Genomic DNA, 24,876 nt, shown 5'->3' with positions numbered 1-24,876 from the left:
TTTTTTTTTCAATATATGCATGCCAGTGTTTTTAAAAAGTAGCCTTTGGATACTTCAAGATAGTAAGATGCCTGACCTGTCTCAGAACAATATGCTGTGCTTACACAATACCATGCAGTGCCACGCAGTGGTAGTAACCTAGGGCCCCAAAGCAATCTGGTAGCTCTGTCCTTCAGCTGGACTTGGTAACCAACTAGCATGATTGCCCTCTACCTCGAGCAAAGCTAGTTGTTTGGTGCTAGCTTGTATTTCCTTGCCTCACACTCCACTGCGTGGAGCCACAGTGTAGCTATACCCAATGACCTTTACATGTGATTTTCAGAAGCGCGGAACACTCTCGGCTCCATTTGAAACCAACAAACAAAACAGAATTTCAGTACTTGAGAAAAAAACTAACTCAGTGAGAGCTTTGGAAACTACATATTGTACTGTACATAGAGTGATTGATCAATGCTTCGCGTGCTAAAAGAAAAAGGGGGGGAAATAAAAATGAAGAGCAAAATCCTTCCTTCAGTATTTTACTCTTTACATTTTAATTATGTCAAGCCTTCTGTGTTGCTTTCATTTGTTACCTGCTTTTCTGATTCCATTGTATGATGTTAATTGTCATTCTCCTGTCCTGCAGTGGTGGTAATGCATGGCCAGAAGGTATCATGGTAGGTGGTATCATGAAGGCAGTATAGGCTCACTGAGTGACCCAATATTAAATTTGAGTGTATATTTGCTCTGCTCTTGAAAATCTACTTCTAACCTTTTAAGAAAGAAACTTTAATCCTCTAGAATGAACTGTTTTAGGTCAGCTCTGTTTTAGATATTAAGATTACTCATCTGTTTAAAGTTTCTCTTCAGAGAACTGTACCAGCCCAGCTTTGTTCAGGATAGCTCTTGAAGCTTTTGTCTGACTGTGTGAGGTTTACATTTGTGCTGTCCTAAATGAAGGCTTTATGCTGCAAATATCAAACTAGATGCTGGCTTGTCGTAAGTCAAGTGAAAAAACACATTGCTTTCAGTCCTAAGGAAATCTATTGACTTCAATAGAGTTTATTACGGAACCTTCAAATGTGTAGAAGATATGTATCATTTTGTTTACAGGATCAAAACAACATGGAGTAAGCTATGAATGAGATCTCAACTAGCTTTGAAAAATACTGCTCTCTTGTGTCAAGCTCGGTCTGCGAAACTTTGGGTTTCCTGTTGAGAAAGGGTATATTAAGTGGGCCTTTAAGCTTTAGATGATCAAAAAAAGCCATCAAATATATACAACTCACTAGACCCCTACATTTGTTTTTAGGTTCAATGGTAAATGGATGGGGTTCTGCGTCTGATGAGGACCGTAACTTTTCTAGTCATAGATCTAGTGTAGGTAGCTCCTCAGATGACTCGATCTTTACCAGCGGCAGTTTTGCACAAGCACTGGTTGCAGCAGCAGATAAAGCTGGTTTTAGGCTGGATGGAACCAGCCTGACAAGAACAGGTTTGTAGACTCAAAGTTGATGCTTTCTGCATGAAGGGTGTCTCTGCCTATTCTTCTCTTCTTTTCAGTAAACCTGAGTCTCACTTCACGTTTGTCTAACATGCATGGAATAAGGTGGATGGAGATATTTTAAGTGCATATTCTAAACAAAACCTTACAGTCGGTTTCATTTTTAGTGATTTAAAGTAGTGCATAGCACAAGCTTTTAATCAGCACCTTCAGTCTGCTATTTCACTTTATGCTGACTCTACTATAGATTTACTGACATATGCTCCATATAATTTTTCAGTGAAGAGATCACTAATTCTACTGCACAGTATTTGATGATTTAGTTTTTGCAAAGTCTTCTCACAATCAATAACATTTTCAGTGATGAAAATCATGTTTAAGCTATTATCTCCATCCCTGCTCTTCTGTTGCATCTCTTCTTGCAAAAATGTATTTTCCTGGGAAATTTTTTCTAAGCATGGGGTGAAATTGTATGTTTTTATTATTAACAATACAAACTGTTTAAAAGCATTATTAATCAGCTGACTTTAAGAATACTTAGTTCAATGTTATTGTATTTTGATTAATTTTAACTATGCCGACTGCAACTGCAAGTTAAATGCAACAAAGGTAAAATGACTATTGCTTTTGAAAACAACTGATTTTATCTTCTAAAATGAATTAACAGTAAATATAATTTAATTCATAATTTTAAAGCTCCTTATGTTTTATTTCTAGCAAAAAATTACAGGTAACATTTTTTTTTTTAATATTCTAGACAGATTATATTTGGATTTTCTTAATTTTATCAAAATTACAATGTCATTTTTTAATTAAATCCACAAAACCAAATAGCAAAGTATGAATTTGGGTCATAATTTTTTGTTACAATTTCTTTTCCTATTTCTGCCCATAGTTCCCATAATGTTCCTGTCATTTAAAAAATTTTATTACTAGCCTTGTGTGAAGTTTATCCTTCAGTAAAGTATGTGCATTTATGAAAAAATGGTGCAAATGTTAGGGCTAATACTGCAGGCTTTCTGCATGCAATGACTTTATAGCAAACACTGTGGTTTAAGAATGGAGAGAAGAATCCATGGCGAAGCCCTGAGCTCCCAACAAACTATAGGGAGAAATTCCAGCTTCTCTGAAATCTTTGGGGCTTTGCCATTAGATAGTTATTTCACTGTTAAAAATAGTTAAAACTTCACTTCCTGTTCTGCCAGTGAAACCTTGACAGAATAAGTCTATCTGGTCATTTTAAAATTAAGTTGCTCTAGACCTTCACTCATCAACTATGGGCACACTTTGGCCAAACTGTAATTTAAAAAATACTGATTTGCCTGAAGAGTTCTCGAAATAGCCTTGAATGAAAGGAGTTTATCCTTCCGACCGTTTTTCCTTCTGTGTTCTTCTTGGCCTGAATAAAAGCTAATGTGAAGATTCACTCTTAATTTAATGTCACTTATATCAAGCCCCTTAAGAAATATAGTTTCCACCACAAACAAATACATAACAAAAATTAATGGGCACACAAACACTTTTAAATAAATATAAATTTCTTACCATAGCTATGGATGGAATGTCCAAGGATGGGATGAGAGCTCTTTTGTCAGGTATATTTTCTCAGCTTAATTAGGTCACAATGCGCTTAAACTGAGTGCTTAAATGTAATTCCTTGGGTAGTCTATTAGAGTTCAGGGTATATCAAAGTATTTAATTGTGGCTGTAGAGAGATTATAATTATTTCCTTTTTATTCTCCTAATGATCCAGCAGGCACAGCTGAAACAAAACAAAAGCCACATGTAAACAAACAACCCTCCCCTCATTTCCCCACAAAAAACATCAGCAAAGGGAAGCAACTCCCCAGTGCTTGCTGCAGATTCATCCTGATGTGATACCTCCTGGGGTAGCATGATCAATCAGACATGCCTATTATGTACCTGCTGTACCACGCTGAATCCCCAATAGTGCTAATTGGTGTTCTGTAGCGGGGAAGCAGTAGTAATATTGGTTTTTATTATAGCTCATTTTTCTGGAGGAAATCTGAAAGGCCTGGCTCTACTCAGGTATTCTCACCTGCCCAGAATAGCTGTGAAATATTCTCAATGAAGCAAAAGGAGAAGTCCAGCTTGGTCACCCTGCACAGGTGTGCTTGACTGCCAAGCGCCACAGGCATGGTAAATCCTGGTGCAAGGTGTCTCTCTCACAAGACGCTTGGATTCCAGTTTCCAGAAGCTATCATGTGATTTGCCATGCAGTTTAACCCGTTTCCTTTTTGACCCCCTTGGGAAATTAAACCATAAATTAGTGGATTCATCCTTGTCTCCACTTACGCACACTAAATCTACTATAAAGAGTCTGACGTTGCTCAGCAGTTTTTGCTGGGAGGGCTGCACGTGAGAACAAGATAGATGCTGCAAGCAGATCTGAGGTGCATTCAAAGATTTATTTTGGGAGCCTGCACGTCATCTGTTTGCCCCATGTCTGGTTCAGGTCAGTACTATTTATTGTTAGCCCTCATTTCCATGGAGGGATAAAAGAGATAATGTTTAGGATTTATATATTTTTTCAATAAGAATCATATTTTTTTTTTTTTAGTCAGGAGAGTGAGTGTGAAGAATCTTCATCCTGCACTCACTAATTGCACGTTTGGCAGTTTAATTTTACAAAACATCTGTGCAATATGGTGTGAGCTAGGATGGAATTTCAGGCTCATCTCTGAATTTCTCTGCATTAGTGGTCGTCTTATTTTTAAATGAAATCCATAATATTTTGTCAGTGTTCATCAGCTGTTTTATCCTTATCTATGAAGCAAGGTCTTGATCACTTGTCTTTGTCTGGCTGCAGCTGTGCCAGCAACAGAGGTTAATGTTTCCAGCTTTCCTGCTTTCTCCCATCTCTAGACTTAGCTGCTTGGGTGGGTGTTCTGTAACCCATTTCAACCAAAATGAGCCAGGTTAGCAGCAGCATACTACTCAAACTGTTCAGACTTTGGCTTACTTTGATAAGAGAAGAATTAGGGAATGTCCACGTGAGTGGTTCGGATGTGTTGACCTCTAATAGCTGGCAATGACATGCAGCTGGGAGACAAGCTAACTAGGAGGAGTGTCCTCTTCAGGGTGCACAGCAGTCAGAGGAAGACAAAAGATCAAGCCTTGGAGAGCCAGAAAAAAAATGAAATACTGAGAAGTTTCTAAATTGAATGAATAGTGCATTAACAGCATTTCTGAGAGTCTATGGCTGCATTTTTTCATGTGTCCTTTTTTTTTTCAATAAGGACACTTCAAATAGTACAGTGGGTAGCATACTTACTCCCAATTCAGCTTGTCCAGTTTAGCTTGTATGTGATGGCATGTTGGGAGTAAGCGCATCTGTTACCACGCATTAAGAACAGCGCAGTACTCAAGCACTCTGCACCCAGAACTTTGGCTCTCAGGAAGGTTTTACTAGAAAGCACAGGTCACAACGTTGTGGACCCTGCTCTAAATTAACCAGAAGACAAAAGAGCTCCTGGCAAGCTTGAGGTCAGGTAACCAAAAAAATAACAAACAGCCGTTTTGTCCCTTTCCATCAACTCTTAAACCGTTTGGCCCTGTATCTGTTCTGAAAAAGCAGCAGCTCTGGCTGGCTTATCTTTCCACTATGGATAGGTTTAAAACAAGTAGGAATTTTATCTCTCATCAGATCTAAGCAAACTAAAGTGTTAATATCCCTAAGGTGCTTGGTAAAGATGACATAGAGATGGGGAAAAAAAAAAAAAAAAAAAGTAAAAGACTGTGAGGCTGAGTTTTCATCAAATATCATTAAACAACAAACAAGCCTGGTTAAGTTATTTAGCTGAACAAAGATATCAGAATAAAAAGAAGTGAAAGAAGTAACCAAACTGTGCTCATACAATCCCTGCTGTAACACTTTTAATCCTCTGCTCTATGGAATAGGATCAAAGATTTTTTTAAAAAGAGAAATCACATCGCTTGATCAAACAGTATTAATAAAATTCTCAGGAATGCATTCGATCAGAATGCAGTATTTTATAACATATGAAAACACTTAAAATTATTTGGAAAAATTTACCAAATAAATATACCTCCATTTTTATTTCCAGTAGAGAAGGGAGCCCTTAAATATGCAAATCTGTACTGCTACATAGCTTGCAAAATCACTTAAGTTTATCTCACTGGAGTTACTCCAGATATACAGTGCATATGGGAGCCCCTAAAAAGAGAATCTGGCTTAAAAAACGTGAAAGTGGAAGCCATGAGGAAATAAATTTGATATGATTGCCGAAGTATTTTCCTTCCCTATACAAGGCTGAGGAGTTGTTATGACACATCTGTTCAGAGCACAGAGCAGGTAGGAGTTATACGACATGCAGTAGTTTTATCACAACAGATGGAATGATTTTAATTACAAAAGTTAAAGACAAAAGGATGCCAAGTTTCTCGCTTTGCTTATTGTGGTGTATCTCAAAGCAGTTGTCATCGCTGGGTACCTCCAGGGGACACTTGCTTGCCTTTGAGAGTTAGAACAGATTTAATGTTTGAGATCAGACATTGCCTATTTCAAGGCAATAACATTTTTTCATTTTCCCTTCTTTTTTTTTTTTTTTTTTTTTTTTAGGCAAAGCATACCCTTCCTCTCAGAGACCTCGGCCAAGCAGCCCATTTTCTACCGACAGCAACACCAGTGCGGCTGTCAATCAGAGTCAGAGGCCTAGGCCTACTAAAAAACACAAGGGAGGCCGATTGGACCAACCCCCCTTGCCCCACCGTAGGGAGGGAATAACGGACGGTAAGTGTCGCGGCGCGAAGCCCGCTCCCCGATGGTCAGCTGCGGCCAGCAGGTGCGCGGCGTGGGAAGACCCGAAAGCGTGCTTTTCAGGAGCGCGCGCTGCAGTGAGTTGCTCGTTAGGAGGAGTGGGGTCCCTGCGTTGTGGTGTGGGCGGTATCGCGATGCTTGGTTAAGTGATTCTTCGAGAAGCCTGCCTTTGGTTCAGACCTGGACAAGCTAGCATCTCTTAGGTTTTCTCAGATCTCAGTATAAATCTTACCGAAAAATGGTCTGTTTCACTTCAATTCGCTTTGGAGGAGAGGAAAAAAAAAAGAAAAAAAAAAAAAAACTCAGAGCTACCACATACTCGATGAGGTGCTGAAGAGAAATGTCGCGCAATGCCCCGTTTGGCGGATGCTCCTTCTGGCAGCGGCCCCGCAGTTACGGTGACGTGTGCCATGCTTTTCTCATGATTCTGCCTCCCGTCTTGTTAGGGCCGCGTCATTCCTGAAATCCACTGACCACAGCAGCTTGGTTTCTCTCTTTGACATCTCCGCTCTTCTCTGACCACCGCTTCCCATCTGGAAATTTCAAGTGTATTTATTCTGCTACTCTGGTCGTTAAGATCAGCTCAGTCTTCCATTATCTTTGTCCGCCCACTCTTGAGCTTGGCCAGAGGTGCAGCTGCTGCCTGTTACTCTTTGAGGAGCACTGGATAGGAAGATGGCTGGCTTACTGCCTCGGCCTCTTTTCTTCTGATTTCCTAACTGGCCACGCTAAGTGTTGAAATGATTAGAGGGGACAGGCAGACAAACAGAAAAACAGCATCAATGGAGCTACTAAGGATAACGTTAAGGCAGTGCGGATGGCGTGTGATCGCTTTTCTCGTGCTGCTCTCTTTCAGTGTTCAAGGCAGGGCAATCCCAGGAGCTAGATCTTTCTATGTGCTTCAGCATCTCTCCTGATACTATTTGTCTCATAGTCATAAGTAAACCTTGATGAATCATCCAGGGCATGGGAAAGGCGTAAAAGATTTAATTTGGCTGTAGAATTTACTATAATGATCCTCTGAACGCTAATAAAATTTACTTGAGAATCCCTTTGTTATCTTATTTGCTCAGGTAACGTGTTATGAATGAATTGAAAGAGATTATATTTTATTCGGTTTGTTTAGAATGTGTTATTTATTACTCTAGGTGTATGTATAAAATATGTAAATGGAATACAAGCTGGACCATAACCACTAAAATACTAAAGCTCTTCTCTGTCATGTTCTTCAGAAGTATAGATACAATTTTGCAGTATGTTCTGACAAACTCGCTGTTTGTCAGGCCACAAAGTTGGAAAATAGATTCCAGAAGTGAAAACTCTTCACCAGAAAGGTCATCTTTTTAGCTCAGTTTCGGTGTAATATTATTTCAGGAATGAGCTCCAAATAGCTTAGAGCTCACTCATATATTTATCTGTATTGGTTTAAACACTTATGTCCTCTGCTTCTGAATATATTCCAAAGGCCTCGCTCCTACAACAGGTGTTGCACACAGATCAGATAAATAGAGGTATCGGTGAGAACAGTAAGCAGAAATTGTGGGTATTGCTTTTAGTGATGGATATATTTTTTCTATGCTTACATTAACTCCATCTTTCTGCATGGCGCATTCTGTCACCCTGAACTACAGACCTTTTGGGCGGCAACTAGTGTGTACATGTGTGTATACGGCATCCAGTATAGTGGGGCCTTAATCCTCCTGCTTTTGAACACTATTGCTGTAGAAATGTTTAATAATACTGCTGGTACCAGAGAACTAATGGGAAACTGGTTCAGATCATGAGACAGATAGAACTGTGACTCCTCAGGGAGTGACTCCTCCATAAATTTTGAAGTTATTTTTTAATAAGTAAAAGAGAACAGCTTTTAGGTTTGTTTATAAAGAGGAATCTTCTATGGTCTTTAATTTTCTCTTCAAAATAAACTAAACTTACAGGAATTTCTTTCATATATTTGAATCTGAGCACCAATCATATATCATTCTGTTCAGCTTCTCAGACGTAGATGGTAATAGTACTCTGCTTTTGGAGACCTTTAGCCTCGTGTTTGTCTGTAACAGACTTAGTTAAAAATACTTGCTCAATGTTCCAAAAATTTATAACATCCTGAAGTAGTGTAGGATCGTTTCCCATCCTCTCTTACTACAGAAACAAACACACACGAACTTTACAGTTTTTCCATTTCAAGTATTATTGAATATGAGTCATTAAAGTGTAAAGGCACATCTGAGTCATAGCTAAATTTGCAAAGGAACATTTGTCAATTCAGGAAGCTAAAGATTGCTGCTGCCATCTGTATGGATGTAAGCAAATTGAATTCAGTAACCTCTGGTATATAGAAATTTAAAAGGTAACTGGGTGCTTTGCATGGAATTTTGCAAAGAGCTTTCAAGTTGGCATGAATTCTAGTTATGATAGGAACACATAAAGTTAAATAATAATGCTGAACTTTTCTCAACAATAAATTTCGAAACATTTTGCAATGAGAGACAAGACCACTATCCTAAGTTACAGTTAGAAAAAACAGGTAGGAGAACCTGGGCTAGATCCAGTTCTTTTGAGCCTTAATCCAGACCAGTCTATTCAGCCCTGGGACTCAATGAGTTCAGTGGGAAGCATCACTGTAAATGTTTTCCTGGTTTTGAGGAGAAGCCAGTCCCATACAATTGCTTCCCCTTGGATTTGTCATGTAATAACATACCCGTTTTGTCAGTTTTCTTCAAATTCCTAGAGTATTCAGTGATTCCTAACATTCTGTGTTTAAGTTCATCACATGCTTAACATCTGCTGTTTTACATTTCCATTGACTGCGTGAGCTCTAGCCACGTCCTTTCTCTGCCCTCTCTGATACGCTTCCTGAGTCCTTCCTCCTTATTAACCATGACCAAGTGGGACAGTGCAAAAGATCCGAAGAAATGTAATGACTAAAGTGCATAGCACAGAGATCACAGACTATGTAAACATATAAATATAAAATGGCATGCTTGCTTTGGACAGCAATCCACGCAAGTAGCCCCTGCTATAAGTCTACTTCTGCATTTTCTGTGGTTGCAGTTCAGAGAACCCTGGAGATTGACTCTAGATTGAACTTTCATATTTTTCTCCATATACATGTTGGTTCTTAACCTCCCCATCCTAAAAGGACTGGGGAGAAAGTCATCTTTTTTAAATTCTACTTTCCCTTCTCTCATGTGATGCTGTGATCAAAGTCCCTTTTGTCAGATAAGCTAATAATCAGACAATGACTCTCCGACATAACTAGTTTTCTTATTTTTGCCATCTTTATATTATGATTTTGTCATTTGAAGTTACAGTTCGAGTTCACCAGTAGTTGTATGACACCGTGTTAGCTGAGGATTCATTTTGGAACAGTAATATGCTAAATCAATTACTTAGGATGTTAAATTTAGTTGTTAGCTACGTATTTAACTTGACTTTTAGGAAATTAAGCTTTTATATTTGCTTATTGATTTGGCTATCTCAACTCATCCCGTAATTTATTAACAATATTTCACAGGGCACAGAAATCTCAAAGGTAACTTGGCTCCTAAAAATTCTGTGAGAAGGTAATAGACTAGAAAAAGAAGCATGATAACCGCTTTACTGAATTTAAATGCTGTTCTTCAGATTAGCATGATGTTTAAAAAAACAAAGAGGATTCAGAGGGAAATATGGTAGGAGTTAAAAAGGAGAACTGGGAGTTAAGATTTCTGTTAACTTTACCACTGGACTTGCTGTCGTGTATTACAAATCAATTTTTGCTAAGGCAGATCATTGTAGAGAAGATGCTAGAAAATGATTCAGGGGCTTATTAAATGGACTAGATGTAATTATCACCCCTGGAAGAACAAATAACTAGCACATGCAGAAAAGAGTGTCCTTAATACTTCTTGGTGCTGTAAGTTGGTGCTTTTTCCAGTTAATGAGGAGGGACTATGCCCAGGCTTGACTGGTGCCTGAATGATTCGGCCAAACACTGCTTTCTAGAGGAGGATAGGCGTAATCCCAGGCCAAAATACCCAGTTGTATACTGTGATGTCCCACAGCTTCTCAATCACAATCCCTCAGTCATTAAAGCAATTAAACCATCACTACCCTACCAATATAATTATGAATTGGCTTGCAAAATTAATAATCCTGCCATAAGAGGCTACAAGTGGTAGTTTGCATGGCATCCCGCTAACCTAGTAAGTTACTAGCTGGATGTGACTTTCCACTGTTTCACCTGGCACGTGGAAAACAAATGCCACAGCAACAACCAGTGATACCACTCTGGGCATCTTTGCTGAAAATTCTACTAAAGTCCCTAAATTTCTAGATTTCTAGATTCCTCTGAAATTTTTGACATTATTGAATGAATTGGCTCACCTCTATGGGGTAGTAAGTTAGGAACTGAGACTATTAACTTCTCAGATCTCTGCTATCTTTTGCTATCAGCCAAAATCTCAACCATTAGATATCATGCATGTGCATACTCACAAGAATATGTTTAGACACATACTCATGATATAAACATGTTTGACTGTAAAGTGAGTGGAGAGGAGAGGAAAAGCAAGACTCTTCTCTGTGTCATTAGAGGAGGAAACTCATCATGACTGCATGTGCACGGGGTCTGTATGCATGCTCAGGCAAGACAGTTGAGTATATTTAGCAATTTACCTAAAGCAGGTAGGCCCTAGAAGATTTAACTTGTAGAGCAAATAACAAGCCACATTGCTAAATGAAGCCTATTCCAGCTTCTTTTATTAAACATGAAAATCAGATGTTACTGTGACAATGAAGCCTAAGAAGGTAAAAAAGCAAGTGGTTTAGTCAGGTGATGATGTCTGGGAGTATTAAGAGAGCCTTACAGATCTCTTCAGACATATCTAACAGAGTTCAGTAGATCTATACTCAGATTGGAGCCAGTTTACATGAATTTGGTAGTGCCTGTAGTTTTCCTAGAAATGTCTGAAACTTTTATTTTTCATTTCAAATAGTTTATGTCATCAACACGTCTAAAACACCCAAAGACCTTTCCAAACATGGATTTTTATTTCACTTTTATGCATCAGGCAATTATTTTGTCCATTTTACAGATGAATAAGAGCAAGAGCTAGGTTAACAACTGATCGACAACCTAAGCCCATTGTAATTCCAGAAGTTGTAGCTAGCTCTAGAACACTCAGGATAGTTTAAGTACAAACCTTCTTTATTTTTCAGTGCCCAATTGACAATTATTAAATTGCAATAAGATGTTCAGAAGAAGGGTATTATATGCAATGAAGTTTAATACTGCAACCATTTTAACAACTTTAGTGTGATACTGTCCACTACACCGTTGAAGCAACATTGTATTATTCTTAATTTTTTTCATATTAAACTGTGAATATTCTATCATCTTTGAAAATTGCATTGTCAGATTTTGTTGTGACTGTGTTTATCAAATTCAACGTATGTCCCAAAAGTGCTTATAAATCACAGCTTCAATAATCTCTGTTTCAGATTGCATAAGCAGATGCCAGTGTTGTGGTTCTGTACTTTAACTGGTTATGATCACAATAAAATCAATTATAAGAAATGCCATTTTGGAAGCCAAAGCTATAAAGCAATTTTAACATTGGCAAGCTCCCATACCCTCCTGCTTCCACCTACAGTAATTCAAGCATAGTCATTGGCATGAAAGGTCACATCTATAACTAAAAATTTTCCGAATAAATTAGTGCTAAACATAAAGCATACATCAGGCCCACTGGCAGATTATTATAAGACTGTTCTAGTCAGAGGATAGATAATAGATACTAGATACTTAATCTGGGGTATAGCACTTCGAATTACTCAGCTCTGAGCAAAGGTACAGTAGCACCGTCAGATATAACTTCTTCCCCTGTAGACAGTAATAAGCCATGAGTTCTCATTTATGAGTTAGTTTTGACTGGGATGACCTGTCAACAGCTTTGGGAGTGTTAACTTCCTCAAAAGTAAGAGATGCAAATGATATCTCTCACAAGAACATAAAAAGCTGAATTGCAGCCTTTAAAATTATCCTCATCCATATATAAAATGTCTCACTATAACATCAGGCATTTCTGTATGCTTTTAAAGTGGAGGTTTACTTTTCCATGTCTTTTTTTATTGAGTCAAATTCCATGACAAATATTCACAATACTGTGAGGTGCAAAAGACTAAGACGACCTTTATCTAGTATGAACTGCTATAGATTTAGTGAATTTGGCAGGGCTGCACCGATTTTTGGGGGCTCTGATTGTTTTTTCCCTATATGGGTATGACCTCCCTCATATTCTGAAATACAGAATTGAACAAGTGTTCTACATACAAAACAAGTAGGCTTTGTGGGAGAGTTTTCATTAGATACCAAAAACCCTTCTATTTTCTCATTTTGTTTTTTTATAATCTGAGTCACATAGCCTTTCTGGATTATTATTAGCCTATTCTATAGTTTACACAGAAAATTTACATTTAGAATTATAATTATCCAGATTGTCTAATTATCTTGTGACACTGACTAATGAACAGAAAGTACTTTTGCCACCAGAAATGTAATTTGAAACTTGGTCTTCAATTCTACAAGCATCTTAGTGGTCAATGTTATAAACTCAAAATTGACAAGCATTATTAGAAAGACTGGCAAGTGTCTTTTAGTGTTTGGCTGAAACTGCATTTTGATTGGATATATTTGCAAGAATGTCGAGGGTGGTCATCTTTTTGTCTGTGAAGGTTATAGATTGTGACTGAACATTGAAGCTGCACAGAAGGTGTGCTCCTGGTTTAGTGGCTCCATTTAAGCATACCTTTTGCAGAGACATGTTGATGTTTTATCAATGACAGTGCGCTTTGGGGATAATTCTTTCTTTCCTCAAAGTTTTGTGGAATCCAATGCATTTTGCTTAAGTTGTGCATTTAGATTTTAAATTTAAGCCTCCAGCTGAAAATGAAGCTCAAAAATGGAGCTGAGGAAACAAACTTTAATATGATTGAGGAAGTTACACTGTCAGCTGTAATAGATCTATTTTTTGTAGCCTTTCTTAATTGCTTGCTGATACTGAAAGAGACAGGTAGACTATACCCCACAGAAAATAAAACCCATGCTTAGAAACTAAATCAGGGATCAGATTCTACTGATTTTTTATGAAAGTTTGAAAGATCTAGGGACACAGTAACTTGAGTAAAAAATAGTGGAAGCTAAATGGACATTTCTGATTAACATGAAATTTCTTCTTTTTAAATCTTCAAATATAGTGACTCATGCCATTTGCAAGGTACTTTTCTTTTTACAGCATCAAATAGAACTTCTGTTTCAATGAAATATTAGTTCATCTAAATCTTATTCACGTTTTTTAGATCTTCCACCACCACCCGACCCGCCCCCTGGTCAGGGTTTAAGGCAGCAAATAGGCCCTGGCCAACGTGGAGGCTCAGCAGAGAGGAAAGGAAGCTCTCTTGAGAGGCAGCAAACATCGAACATAGATGAAACAAAGAGCTCATTGGATCGTCAAGCTAGAACATCATTAGAATGGCAGCGACAAACCCAGGAATGGATAAGCTCTACAGAACGACCAGAAGATATAAGGAAAGCCCAACACAAACAAGCATTCGAATCAGGTGTGTGTGCTGCACCAGTCAAGGCAATACAGGCAGCTTCTTGAAACTTTTCAGCTAGAGATATACCTAACTCACAGGAGTCTAAGATCACCGTAAATCCGTATGTCCCAGTATTGTTGAGGCTTATGCTAGAAAATAGAAAGACACAAGTGAAATGAAAGTTTATGATCCAAGTTCTTTCCCTCCTTCAACAACGAAATCTCGTTAACACCTAACTCAGTGCATTCTTTAGTGTTTTGGGAATTAATAATACTGTCAAGGATAGCAGTGGAAAAGAACAGGAGCAGTTTCTGGCAAGCACAGAAGCAGAAAAAGATTTTTAAGTATTTTCTGTTATATTTATTTATACATATACGACCGTATTTCTAGTTCTTTCAACCTGCATCTAAATTGACAGTAGTTATTTTTGCATGTTTGCAAGTAGACTGATCCTTCTGAGCTACTGACATTCCTTCTAACTGTATTTATAGCACTGTTTTCTCCTTTTGCAAAGATACGACAAAGTAATTCATCTCTTAGGCCCCGGAAGATGACAGTACACGCTTTCACTTTCATATAGGACCTGCGCATTGCTCAGTGCTGACTTTGTCTTCTAAATGGATTTCAAGTCTGTAAAAGCATGTAAAGGAGGTGATGTTGAACTGGAGTTGTAGTCCTACAACATTCGCAAATTCCTTCTCTCAGCCTGACCTCAAGTAAAAGCTAGTGTTTCGGGTCCCCTTTTTAGAGTATTTTCTTTAACCCACTAATCACACATCATCCTATGCTGATTAAATAGAGTGATGCAAGAGGACAATTACCCAAAGATAAATAAAAGATTACGCAATACGTAGAGCTGTCTCCAGGGGTGCTTCTTCGAGTATACACTAGAAGTACTCATATTATTCATCATTTTCTTAAGCTAAGACTAATTCTCCTAGTCAACCTAACACGCCAATATCAGTGACATTCTAAGAAAAACAGTGGTACAGGCAAACCTGTCATGGAGGTAGGATTTGTGAATAAAGTCTTCCAAGTAAATATTGCTGCACATATTTAAAATGTAAATATCGCAAAGATCCATATTTTTAAACATAATAATGATACCATTAAAGACTCCTAATCTTTCAGCTGTATAAACAAATTAATGGCTGTCATGTTGTTAAATGATGATGTTAAGTCACAGTTTAAAAACAGTATTAGCGTGTGAAATTCATGCTGCTTAGTGTAATAGCAATTTTAAGTACAATGCAGAAGATGTACAAACTTTTACAGAATAGTGCAGACATACTGTATATATCTCATTTCTTTTTAAAGTAAGATTAAAGGTGCTTCTCTGGCCTTACTAATAAGAAATCCCCTTCTCTTCCTCCACTTTGTAAGTGTACAGGTACAAGTCATCAATTATTATATAATATAGAGAGTATAAAGTAGTAAAATTCCCATACTGCATGACTTGCATTTATGTGTCTCTAAATAAAAAAAATTTAATCTTGACACTTCCATTGCCCAATCTCAGCACTGAACTTAGGGCTGAAGTGATTGCAGATATCTTGATCTTGTCAAATTCAGGATGGCCAAGGCAATTCCATATGCTATGCATGACTGACTATTGTTTTAGGAGATACCAGATTTTTCCTCTGTTTTGAAGGTGTTCATAAAGTTTATTTTCAATGTATGCCAAAGCTTCATATTTTGTATGTGTTTCTTATCCCAGCTTACCTACATCTTTCATGCTCTATATTGTATTCTCTAGTAGATTTAGAAAAGGCTACTTTTTTTTGTGCGGTACTTGTTTTAATGATTAAATTTTATTTTTAATAATACGAAATTGTGCGTCTTCCCTTTTCCTTTTCATTTGTTATCAACAAAGAACTTTGGAGATCTATTCTCCAGTTTAGACCATTTTCAGATATTTCCAAAAGGAGTCGTCATTAACTATCAGCTTCCAGAAAATAACTGCTTTGCAGTTTAAGTGGCTTCATTCAGACATCACCAAGCTCTGAGTGAAATTTGAAAGCAAGACCTTTGATTTGAAGGTGAAGAGAATAAAAACATCTAATGCTAGAAACTGTTACCACTGATTATTTTTAGTATAGACAAGATGACCAAATTCCTTCTAAAGGCTTCATTGCAGATCAGCAGTCATAGCACATCAGATGTGACATTCTCAGCGACACCTCTGAAGAAAGTAGTGCTAGATCAAGTTAAAATAGTCTTAAAATAACATTAGAAGTCTTTTAGTTATCTTATGCAGTACAAAAACATCTTATTACACATGTATGCCCTGATTTTGCAGAGGCTAGATTTATAGCTTCAAATTAAAAGCTCAGTCTTTCAAAGGAAATGGCATTACCAGAGCCTCCTCATATTCTTTGCAGGACTGGCCTATGAGGCACTATTTTGATACAAACAATGTATTTTTTTTTTTAAAAAAAATAGCCTATTCTAAGGACTTTAGACATCTACCTTTCATGTGCTAGAATGCTATGGAAAACCTAGCTTTTATTTTATGTCACCATTGGTTATTTTATGGATTGCATTTATTGCTGAGGACACATCAGATAATTTAACACACCATATGCTCTATAATGATAATGTACTTTATATTTATTCATGGTCGGTTTTTCCTCAATATTTCATTGAACCCGAAGGAGGCCTTATCCTGAGCCCACAAACTAGAAAAACAAATCAGTTGACCATATATGTCATCTTCAAACTCTTTTGCAATGCTAGTGACTTTTCTTTCCATCTTCTAAAAATGTATCCAGCTTTCTGCTAAACTGATTTATGCTGTTTGCTTTATTGCTGCCTTAATGCAAGCTGTTCCATATTTTAGCCAGCCTTTGGAAACCAGGTTTGCATCTGAGTCTATTGTTAGGGGTTGTTATATAAAGAGCAGGTAACATAATTTAAAAGATTTTCACTGTTAATTGCCTTTTGAAAATCTTTTAGGCATTTATTTACATTTCAGTAAGGACAGCTCAGACATACCACAAAATACTGATAATGTCCTTATGTACTGCAATGCAAATGTTCCAGTCCTTTGCCAGGGCCATAGGGAGATACTTTGGCAGAGAAAGAAGTCAACTGTCTCTCCTCTTTCTAGCAGATTTACCTTACAAAAGGATTCTGTTCAACAGGAGATCATAAGGGGAATGCCCATGCCCTACTCACTTGTGGAAGTGGAAAGTAACAATGAAATCTTAGGTTTCCTCTATGTATTTGTTCTCATTTAGTTTTTCCCTGCGTTAATTGTGCCCCTGCCTATACTACAGCCATGACAAAGGCTTTGAGAATGTGAAAAAAAACATTCTGATCTCTTTCTTTCCGACCAACCCCACCTACTTTTCCTTCTGTGTTCTGGCTCTCTATCACAGCAGGCATGTTTCACCTCAGGAGATTGATTGAGAGTGAAGATATTGGGAAAAACAAAACCCACTTTCAGCACAAATTTGTTTTAAAAACATTCAAGCAGCAGATATGCCACTGATTTGTTTAAGGTTAAGTGTGTGCTTGTATTCTTTCTTGAATCAAACCATATTTAGCAATGTTTCCGTCTTCAGACTGCAGGATAGCAAAAGTGGATCGTATACAGCCAAGAAATAAAATAATGCTTCTATTTCAATGTTAAATCAGTGCTGCTGTTTTGCTTCTTAGGTTAGGGTTATTACAACAATATCTCCTAGAAACCCCAGTCAGAGGTGGTGTTTTGCTTTACTTGATGCTATATGGATATGTGCGGTCCTATGTTTTATTAGGTATTAATCCTGAACTCACAAACACCTCATTATTACAGGTCTTCACAAAGGAAGAGGCAAAGTAAGCAAGGATAAGCCTTTTGCTCATAATGGAACATGAAACAAGCTGTAGGAAGATTTACTCTCCCCAAATTACAGCTACTAATACTATGTATAAAATAAGATTTTTCAATGTAATTCATAACCAGTTAAAAAAAACTTCAGTGTTCTTCACATCCTTAGAAATTACAGAGCTGCTGGAAGCTAATTAAATTAGCTGATATTGTAGTTCTTTATCCAAATTGATTGAGGTAATGTTACCATAATTTAAGCTAAAGAAAAGGAAAAAAGCACATTCATGTAGGCTTGAAGCAAAAATCTAATCATAGCTGCATTGTTTTGGAAATTGTATGTGCAGCTATTTTTATTAAACAGTCTATGACTCATGATCTATTACTTCATGATGAATCTAGATTTTTTATAATTAATACAAGCTAACTTATGAGTTTACATAAAAACAAGATTAAATTCATATTGGTTTCTTTATCTGTGGAACACAGCACAGAGCTCTGTTTTTCCTTAGGTATATTTGCCATGGTATAAAGCAAAACAAGAGAGACAAATCTGAAGGCAAGGAATGAGTATGAGGTCCACGTCAGGATAGTTTTTTATTTCTATTGTATTGATTTTTTTTCTGCTTTGTTTTTCTAGAAGAGGCACTGGTACCTTATAGTAAACCCAACTTCCCATCCCCTGGTGGCCACAGCTCTTCAGGAACAGCTTCTTCTAAAGGATCAACCGGACCTAGAAAAGGTGAAGTCTTGCGAGGAGGTCACCAACGCAATGCCAGTGACCTTCTTGATGTAGGCTATGTGGGATCAAACAGTCAAGGACAGTTTACTGGTGAATTATGTAAGTTTATCTCTAGCTACAGTTCAAACTCTCAAATAGACAAAAAGGGACAAATTATAGACTGAGTTTGCAGGGAGTGAACTCTAGAGAGGAGAAAGTTCAGTGCGATAATCAGATAAAGGTCAGGTAAGGTTCAGTGCAATAATCAGATCCAGGTCTTTTTAACTTCCAAGGTCTTCTTCCTGTGATGACAAATAAATGAAATTCATCTGCTCTTGGGTCTGGAACAATTCAGATCTGCATAAGCCACACCAAGGCCACACATAGCATATCTTTAAGTATGTAAGGCTAGTGAAAATGGAAACATTAGGAAAATTGAGAAGAACCCTGGTGATTTAGAATTTTCTTGGTAATGTGTAATGATTCTGGCTTGGAAATATCACTGGTGACAGTCTCAGAGGAGTGAATAAAAAAGGGTGCTGAATCTGATGGTCACGTTAGCAAGCTTATAACATCTTTATCTAACTTTCTGTTGCTCTTCCAGCAGAGTCCCTTCTTTTTGACCTCAGAGTGGGGCCCTCTTTCTCAGCTGTATAGCCCAGTTTCTCAGTTGCATATCCTAACACTTTCCTCAAATTCCCCAGGTCAGAGGAACTAGTTTCCAAACTACTTTCCATTGCTACTCAGCATCCACTAAACCTTGTATAAAACCATATTAATACTGCATATGTGACGGTACTACATGTCAAAAGGTTTGACTCTACTGCTTGTAGTGGTACACCGACCTCACAGCTAGCTCAGACATCCGGTTAAGTTTACTAATAAAAATCACATAGCTGTTGGCATGTCTGGCTTATGTTTGCTGTAGTCAAACCTTCATTGTCTACCTACAGTAGATAATCTCTATCTATCTCCCAGTAGCTTGTCAGAACGCTATTGGTCCACAAACCCCAAACTGCTATCTCAGATATGATGTTGGTATGTGCTGAATTTTAGGATCTATCACTATTTGTCTTAGAAATAATTAACTTCCTTTCCCCAACCTATTGCATATTCCTGATGTGCTGCGGTAATATTGCTGTAGGCTTTGTTTTGTTTTGTTTTCTCCTTATTACAACCTGTTTCTCTCTCTCTCTCTATTTCTCTCTATAGAGTAGTTGAGAAGACACATTGCAAGCTGCTCTGACGGACCATCAGGTCTGAACTCATGGAAGTGATGACACTAAACAGTGCAATGAACATTTTCTTTATTTATGTACTATTAAAAGAACTGTAAATGCAATGTAAAGACACACAGCCACACATATCCCACAGATACTTTACTTGTGTTCTTCTCTTTAATACACCATCCACCTTAAACTATTCCTTGTCAGGAGTATATAAAAAAAAGAAAGAAAAAAAAAATCACCCTCTAGGATGAAAAGGATTTCCTTCTGTATATAATTTCTTTTGTTGCATTGCTATGCAAGCTCACCTTCTTTTTAGCTATGTTCATACTCATGTCTGTTTTTATTGGTCTGTTGTACTATATGTGAATTAATAGGCTGTGGTGCCATATATTAACTTTTAATTGTGTAACTTTTATGTTTAAAGTTTGCACTGCAATTTTATTTGGTGATAAGCACAAAACTCTACTCCTCATGACATGAAGAAAAAAAAAGAGACTGAATGTGTGAAGAACATTTATGTACTGTAAGCTACTTCGGATAATGCTGGATTTAATGGAGTATATTAGGCGGTTTTCCATTGGGGTGTAGAAATAAGAAAGTGACAGGCAAAACTGATGTCCACGAAGACATCAGAGATAGACTTAAATCTTATAAAAGCAAATGACATGGTTGTTCTTCCTATTTAAGAAGGGGTCAGAAGTTAGAAGTATGGGTTTGAAGAGCGAATATGAAAATAAAAGGTGGCGTAAGATGGCCTCGACCCTTTCACTAGAATGATAAACTTCTCAACCCGTCGTATCTGTTTTTAACCATTCAATACCATTGAGTAAAGGGGAAGAAAAACAAACCTTACTACAAACAAAAGAAATTAAGGTGTTTCACTAAAGCTGTTTTTACATTGTAGTTTTGAATGAATTACTATAATTAACTAATTTTCCCAACCCCAAATATGAGACAGAGATCTCCCAGGAGAAACAAACAATATAAACTCGAGGAATACGTAGTAAGTAGTTAAGAATGCAATTTATTATTAAGACATATTCAGGCTGCTTCCAAAAAATGAAATATGTCAGAGTATCGTATTTCTTCTTTCCAATACATGTACAGTACAATAGAGGATAGAGCTGCACCACTGAAATTCATGATATTAATTGTTTTGATGAAGTCTCAACAAACTTTTGTGTTCTGTTACCTGAAGTGTGCAAAAGCTGAAGCTGAATCCACTAAATTTGTAGTAAAATGTTTAGTGTTTGAAAGGAAAGCAAGGTCAAATTATTTTCAATTTGCATTAAGTACATTTCTTGCAATGCAATACATCCAAAAAATTGGTTACAAGAAAAGAAAATTTTTGACCTGTTTTTTAGCGAGTGGCTTTAAACCCTACTATAATGAGGAAATAGCGCATGTTTATACAGTTTTTGAATAAACCAAACTCTGTAAGTGGACATTAATAACAGCATCCTGTCTCATCATTAGTTTTCATGATCTTGTCCAGATCTTCTGTACCTCCCAAATCCCAATGAGTAAATTGTCAAAAATTTTGTAGAATAATAAATGTGGATAACCCACTCATTTGATGCTTAATTTAAATATTGCATTCTACAGCTTGTTTCTGTTACCTATCTGACCATGAACAGAAGTTTTCATTTGAATACCCTTTTTGTATAACCAGTCTATGTTGTTTTGTTTATTGCCTTGGAGCTCACCAGTATTAAGAACACTTTTAGTAATGGCAGAATCTTAGAAACGTAAATTACAATGCTAAATATGTGTTGCTTTTCATTTCATTAGCTTGTTCCATGATAAGATAAAACACTACAGCCATCATCTATAACTCAGCACTTCTGAATATCAAAAAATACTAGTTAACTTCCTTAAAGTCAAGATTGTTATTTAGCAGGTGACAAACCAAAAAGGTCAAGAAAAGATGTATGAACTTGTTTATGTATGTGATCAATTAATATATATAATTTTCCTGCCTGTTAAATCTTAATAGTTAAAACCATTACTTGAAAATGTGCAAAAAAATTCAAGCAAGATATATACATATATAAACATATATGTGTTTGTGTGTGTGTATATGTATGTATGTATATATATCTTTTTTTGATATTATCATATGAAGAGAAGATTTTTCGGGGTGTGATTCAAATTTGATTCTCTGGATAATGTTTAACTAAGTCACCAGTAGATTCTTTTTCTTTTAATTTGAAAGCTTGTGCTGAGCTTTGGTGGAACACCTTACTCCCTGTAGTTTATTTAAAATTCAGGATCATTAGAAGCTGACAAAGCCATCCCAGTTATTTTCAAATACGTGTTTTATCTCTTCCACTGGAAAGTAAGTGTGTGTCAGTATTAAAGCTGTGCAGTACCATGATATTCACTAACTTGTCCATCTGCTTCTGTACATTTTTGTTCATTAATAATTTGCTTACAATATTACATAAGGTGTTGTTGTGTATCGCAAAGTGTCTCCATTATCTTACAGGTGATGTCTCTTCTTTTTTTTCTCTCTCTCTTTTCTATACGGTGTACTTCCAATGAACCACAGTACATATTTTTTAAAATGCCATTTAATTTACTATTTTAAAAGAAGTATTCTTTTTTTTAAAAAAATGGAAAACTTTTATTGTGAATAATGTGTTTAAAGAAAAGGGATGTTGTGGCGGCACTTAGAATTGTTTTTTAATTTGTTTTTTTTAAAAAAACTGTTTATTGGCTACAGTTTGTTCACGGAAAAGTATGACCTCTTAATGTGTTTCATTGGTATTGTTAGTGCAGCAAAGTTTAATTGGCATAAAAAGTTGGTTAATAGTACTGTTGAAGTGTGTATTGTATATTTACTGGGGAAAAAAATAAAACATATTCACATTTCAAATCTATGTTAAAAGCCCTTGAGTAAGGAGTCAATATGTGAAAAGTGTAACCTAACGTAAACTGGGAACAATCAGGCAATAATAACATAGACTGAGCTATAAGCATCACTGTCCACTTACAGGTAGCAGGGACCATTTTATCCTCTGCTTTTGAACTAAACTGATAGCTGTCTTATAAATAGGCCACTGGTAAACATTGCCTGTCACAGGGATTTCTGTTTAAGGTCCTCTCTGTGTTGGAAATAGTTGTACCAATGTAATCACACTGATACAGCTATTCTAATGATACCTCCTTCTTTTGTAGGTGTGCTGTACTAGTGTACAGAAAGGACTGCAAGTGCATGGCTTGCTTAGCTTAAAACCTGCTCTGAAGTAGTACACCTGTAAAAATCCTGTGTTCAATGGGTTTCCACCTTTTGAACTGGGGTTTTGCACTGGTGGAGCTACAGTCAGCCTGGGACAGAGTATCCCCAGGACATATAGACAGATCCTAGGTCAACTTTTCTCAGTCTTTGCACTGAATATGTACTCAATTTTAAATGCAGGAGGGCTAAAGGATGAGACAGTAAACTGTCACATGTGCTTCAGTGGTGTATTGCTGTATGGGCAGCCATTTCAGTGATGCAAGCAACAAGACATTTACTTTTTGTTTACTTTTTGTCAAGTATTTCTCGAGTCCTGACCAAAGTCAGTTAATCTTTTGAATATCTTCTGATTGTCACCTCAAATACAACAGAAACGCCATTCCTTGGACAAAATATGAAAAAAAAAGGAGCTTGGAATGTTTTTAATATGTTGGTTTTACTACAGGCCAAGGTAAAAGAACGATATGACTGTTTAAAATAATCCTGTGCTGGCTTATGCTTGCCTCGGCCCATACATTGCCAGCTTGGAGAAAAGTTGTGTAGTAAGGCTGGGAAAGGGTCTTCACAATTGACAGCAGAAAGGTAGCCAGATTAGGGGAGATTCTGGCAGGAATTATGATTTTTATTCTTTTTTTTAATCTGCTTTATCTTTTCTAGGAATTATGTATTGCTTGATTTTTTTGTAATTAATGGCGTTGGGAAATTTAGTAGGGGTATTAGAAGGAAAAAAGCTGGCCTTCTTTTATAAAGGTGGGAGGGGGAACTTGTTTGCTGAGGGGAGGATTTTTTTATTTTGTTTTTTGTTTTTTTAACACATTAGGTTTTGTTCCACCTATCTGGAACACGTTAGCTAAAAATAAATTATTTTTGAAAACCATGTGGGCAATGGACAATTCATTTAGGATGTGTATTAAAATAGCAGGAAACATAGCAAACAATAATAATAAAAAGGCACCTATGCACTGCCTTAAAATCAGCCATATCCACAACAGTTTCACATGTACTTCTGAACTGTTGACGTATGCATAGATTTCATTGCTTTCCCTTTCCATACCAAAATGATTTCTTGAGGGACCATATGAGGCCTAGATCCTCAAGGCACTACGTGTGGTACTTTATTTCAGCTGTATGATTAATCCAAGGCAGAGCAACTAGACTGGGCGCCCTGTGGAGCCGGCTCTGGCCCCAGCTGATCCCCCCAGCAGTGTCCTGCTGGACGTTGCCTCTGGCCCAGCAGGTTTCAGTGGCTCCCTTCGTCAGGCACCTTGCAGGTCCTTGTGTACCGCATGGACAAGGTACCCAACTCTGAGTAGAGCTTTTCAAGGCAGGGAAGGTCTCCAGGGAGTTCAGCATTGCAGTGCATTGCGTACTGACACTGGTCAGGCAGGTCTTGCGCGTGGAGACCACCCTTCCTGGTGTATGCTGGTGGCCCCTGTCCCCCTGCCCTAGCTTGCAGTGGGTAGTGCGCAGGGCACTGCCCTCCTCGCTGGAGCCTGGGCTGCCAGACGATGGAGGCAGCGTGGTGCTGGGGTCAGGGAAAGCTGGGCACGCCTGTAGTGGCTGCATTCATACACCCAGCTCGTTAAAAGAGAGGTGGGGAGCATGTGAGAGCAGTGACCCCCAACCTCAGCTCTGCTCTTTCGCCACTTCTGTGCCAGACCTCCAGCCCTGCCAGCCGCTCTCCCCCAAAACAGCTGGTAGATCTTAGACATGTCTCTATTGAGACATCTCCTGGAATCCAGAGGAGGAGAAGGGCAGTGGCTGTGTACGGAGAAGGTGGAAAGCTTTGGAGGGGGTTGGGGAGAACCAGCTCCGAGCTCTAGTGTTTGGTATGAGACTGTGCACATCACCTGGCCTTAGGAGTGGGGATTGCCCCCTCACCTGGCCTTGACAGGCTGCATAGAGTATATAGCCAGGAAGACTTCAGCAGAAAGCAAAGTCCTAGAGGGCTCCTCAGCATCATAGTGGCATGTGACACCTCAGGCAATGCAGCACTGACCATCATGAAT

The 24,876-nt window shown here is 37.7% G+C and overlaps 1 protein-coding gene across 6 annotated transcripts in view; it reads left to right on the top strand.

Moving 5' to 3' along the window:
• The window catches only part of ROBO2 (roundabout guidance receptor 2), a 459,690-nt gene extending 436,535 nt beyond the window's left edge, over positions 1-23,155 (top strand). For 2 of the 6 annotated variants that reach the window (XM_085318912.1, XM_085318911.1), the window contains 5 exons: positions 1,292-1,474; positions 6,087-6,257; positions 13,626-13,886; positions 18,317-18,517; positions 19,610-23,155. In XM_085318912.1, the coding sequence (XP_085175038.1) occupies positions 1,292-1,474; positions 6,087-6,257; positions 13,626-13,886; positions 18,317-18,517; positions 19,610-19,611 (818 nt within the window). In that variant the 3' untranslated portion in view covers positions 19,612-23,155. The remainder of the gene's footprint in view (positions 1-1,291; positions 1,475-6,086; positions 6,258-13,625; positions 13,887-18,316; positions 18,518-19,609) is intronic. The other 4 variants (XM_085318913.1, XM_085318914.1, XM_085318915.1 and 1 more) reach the window with 4 other exon arrangements.
• Positions 23,156-24,876: the final 1,721 nt, after the last annotated feature.

The sequence above is a fragment of the Rhea americana genome, unplaced genomic scaffold (genome assembly GCF_003343005.1).
Source record: "Rhea americana isolate MKP2758 unplaced genomic scaffold, rheAme1 scaffold_56, whole genome shotgun sequence".
NCBI lineage: Eukaryota > Metazoa > Chordata > Aves > Rheiformes > Rheidae > Rhea > Rhea americana.
Note: the sequence above shows the minus strand (reverse complement) of the source record. Positions and strands in the feature narration are given on the sequence as shown.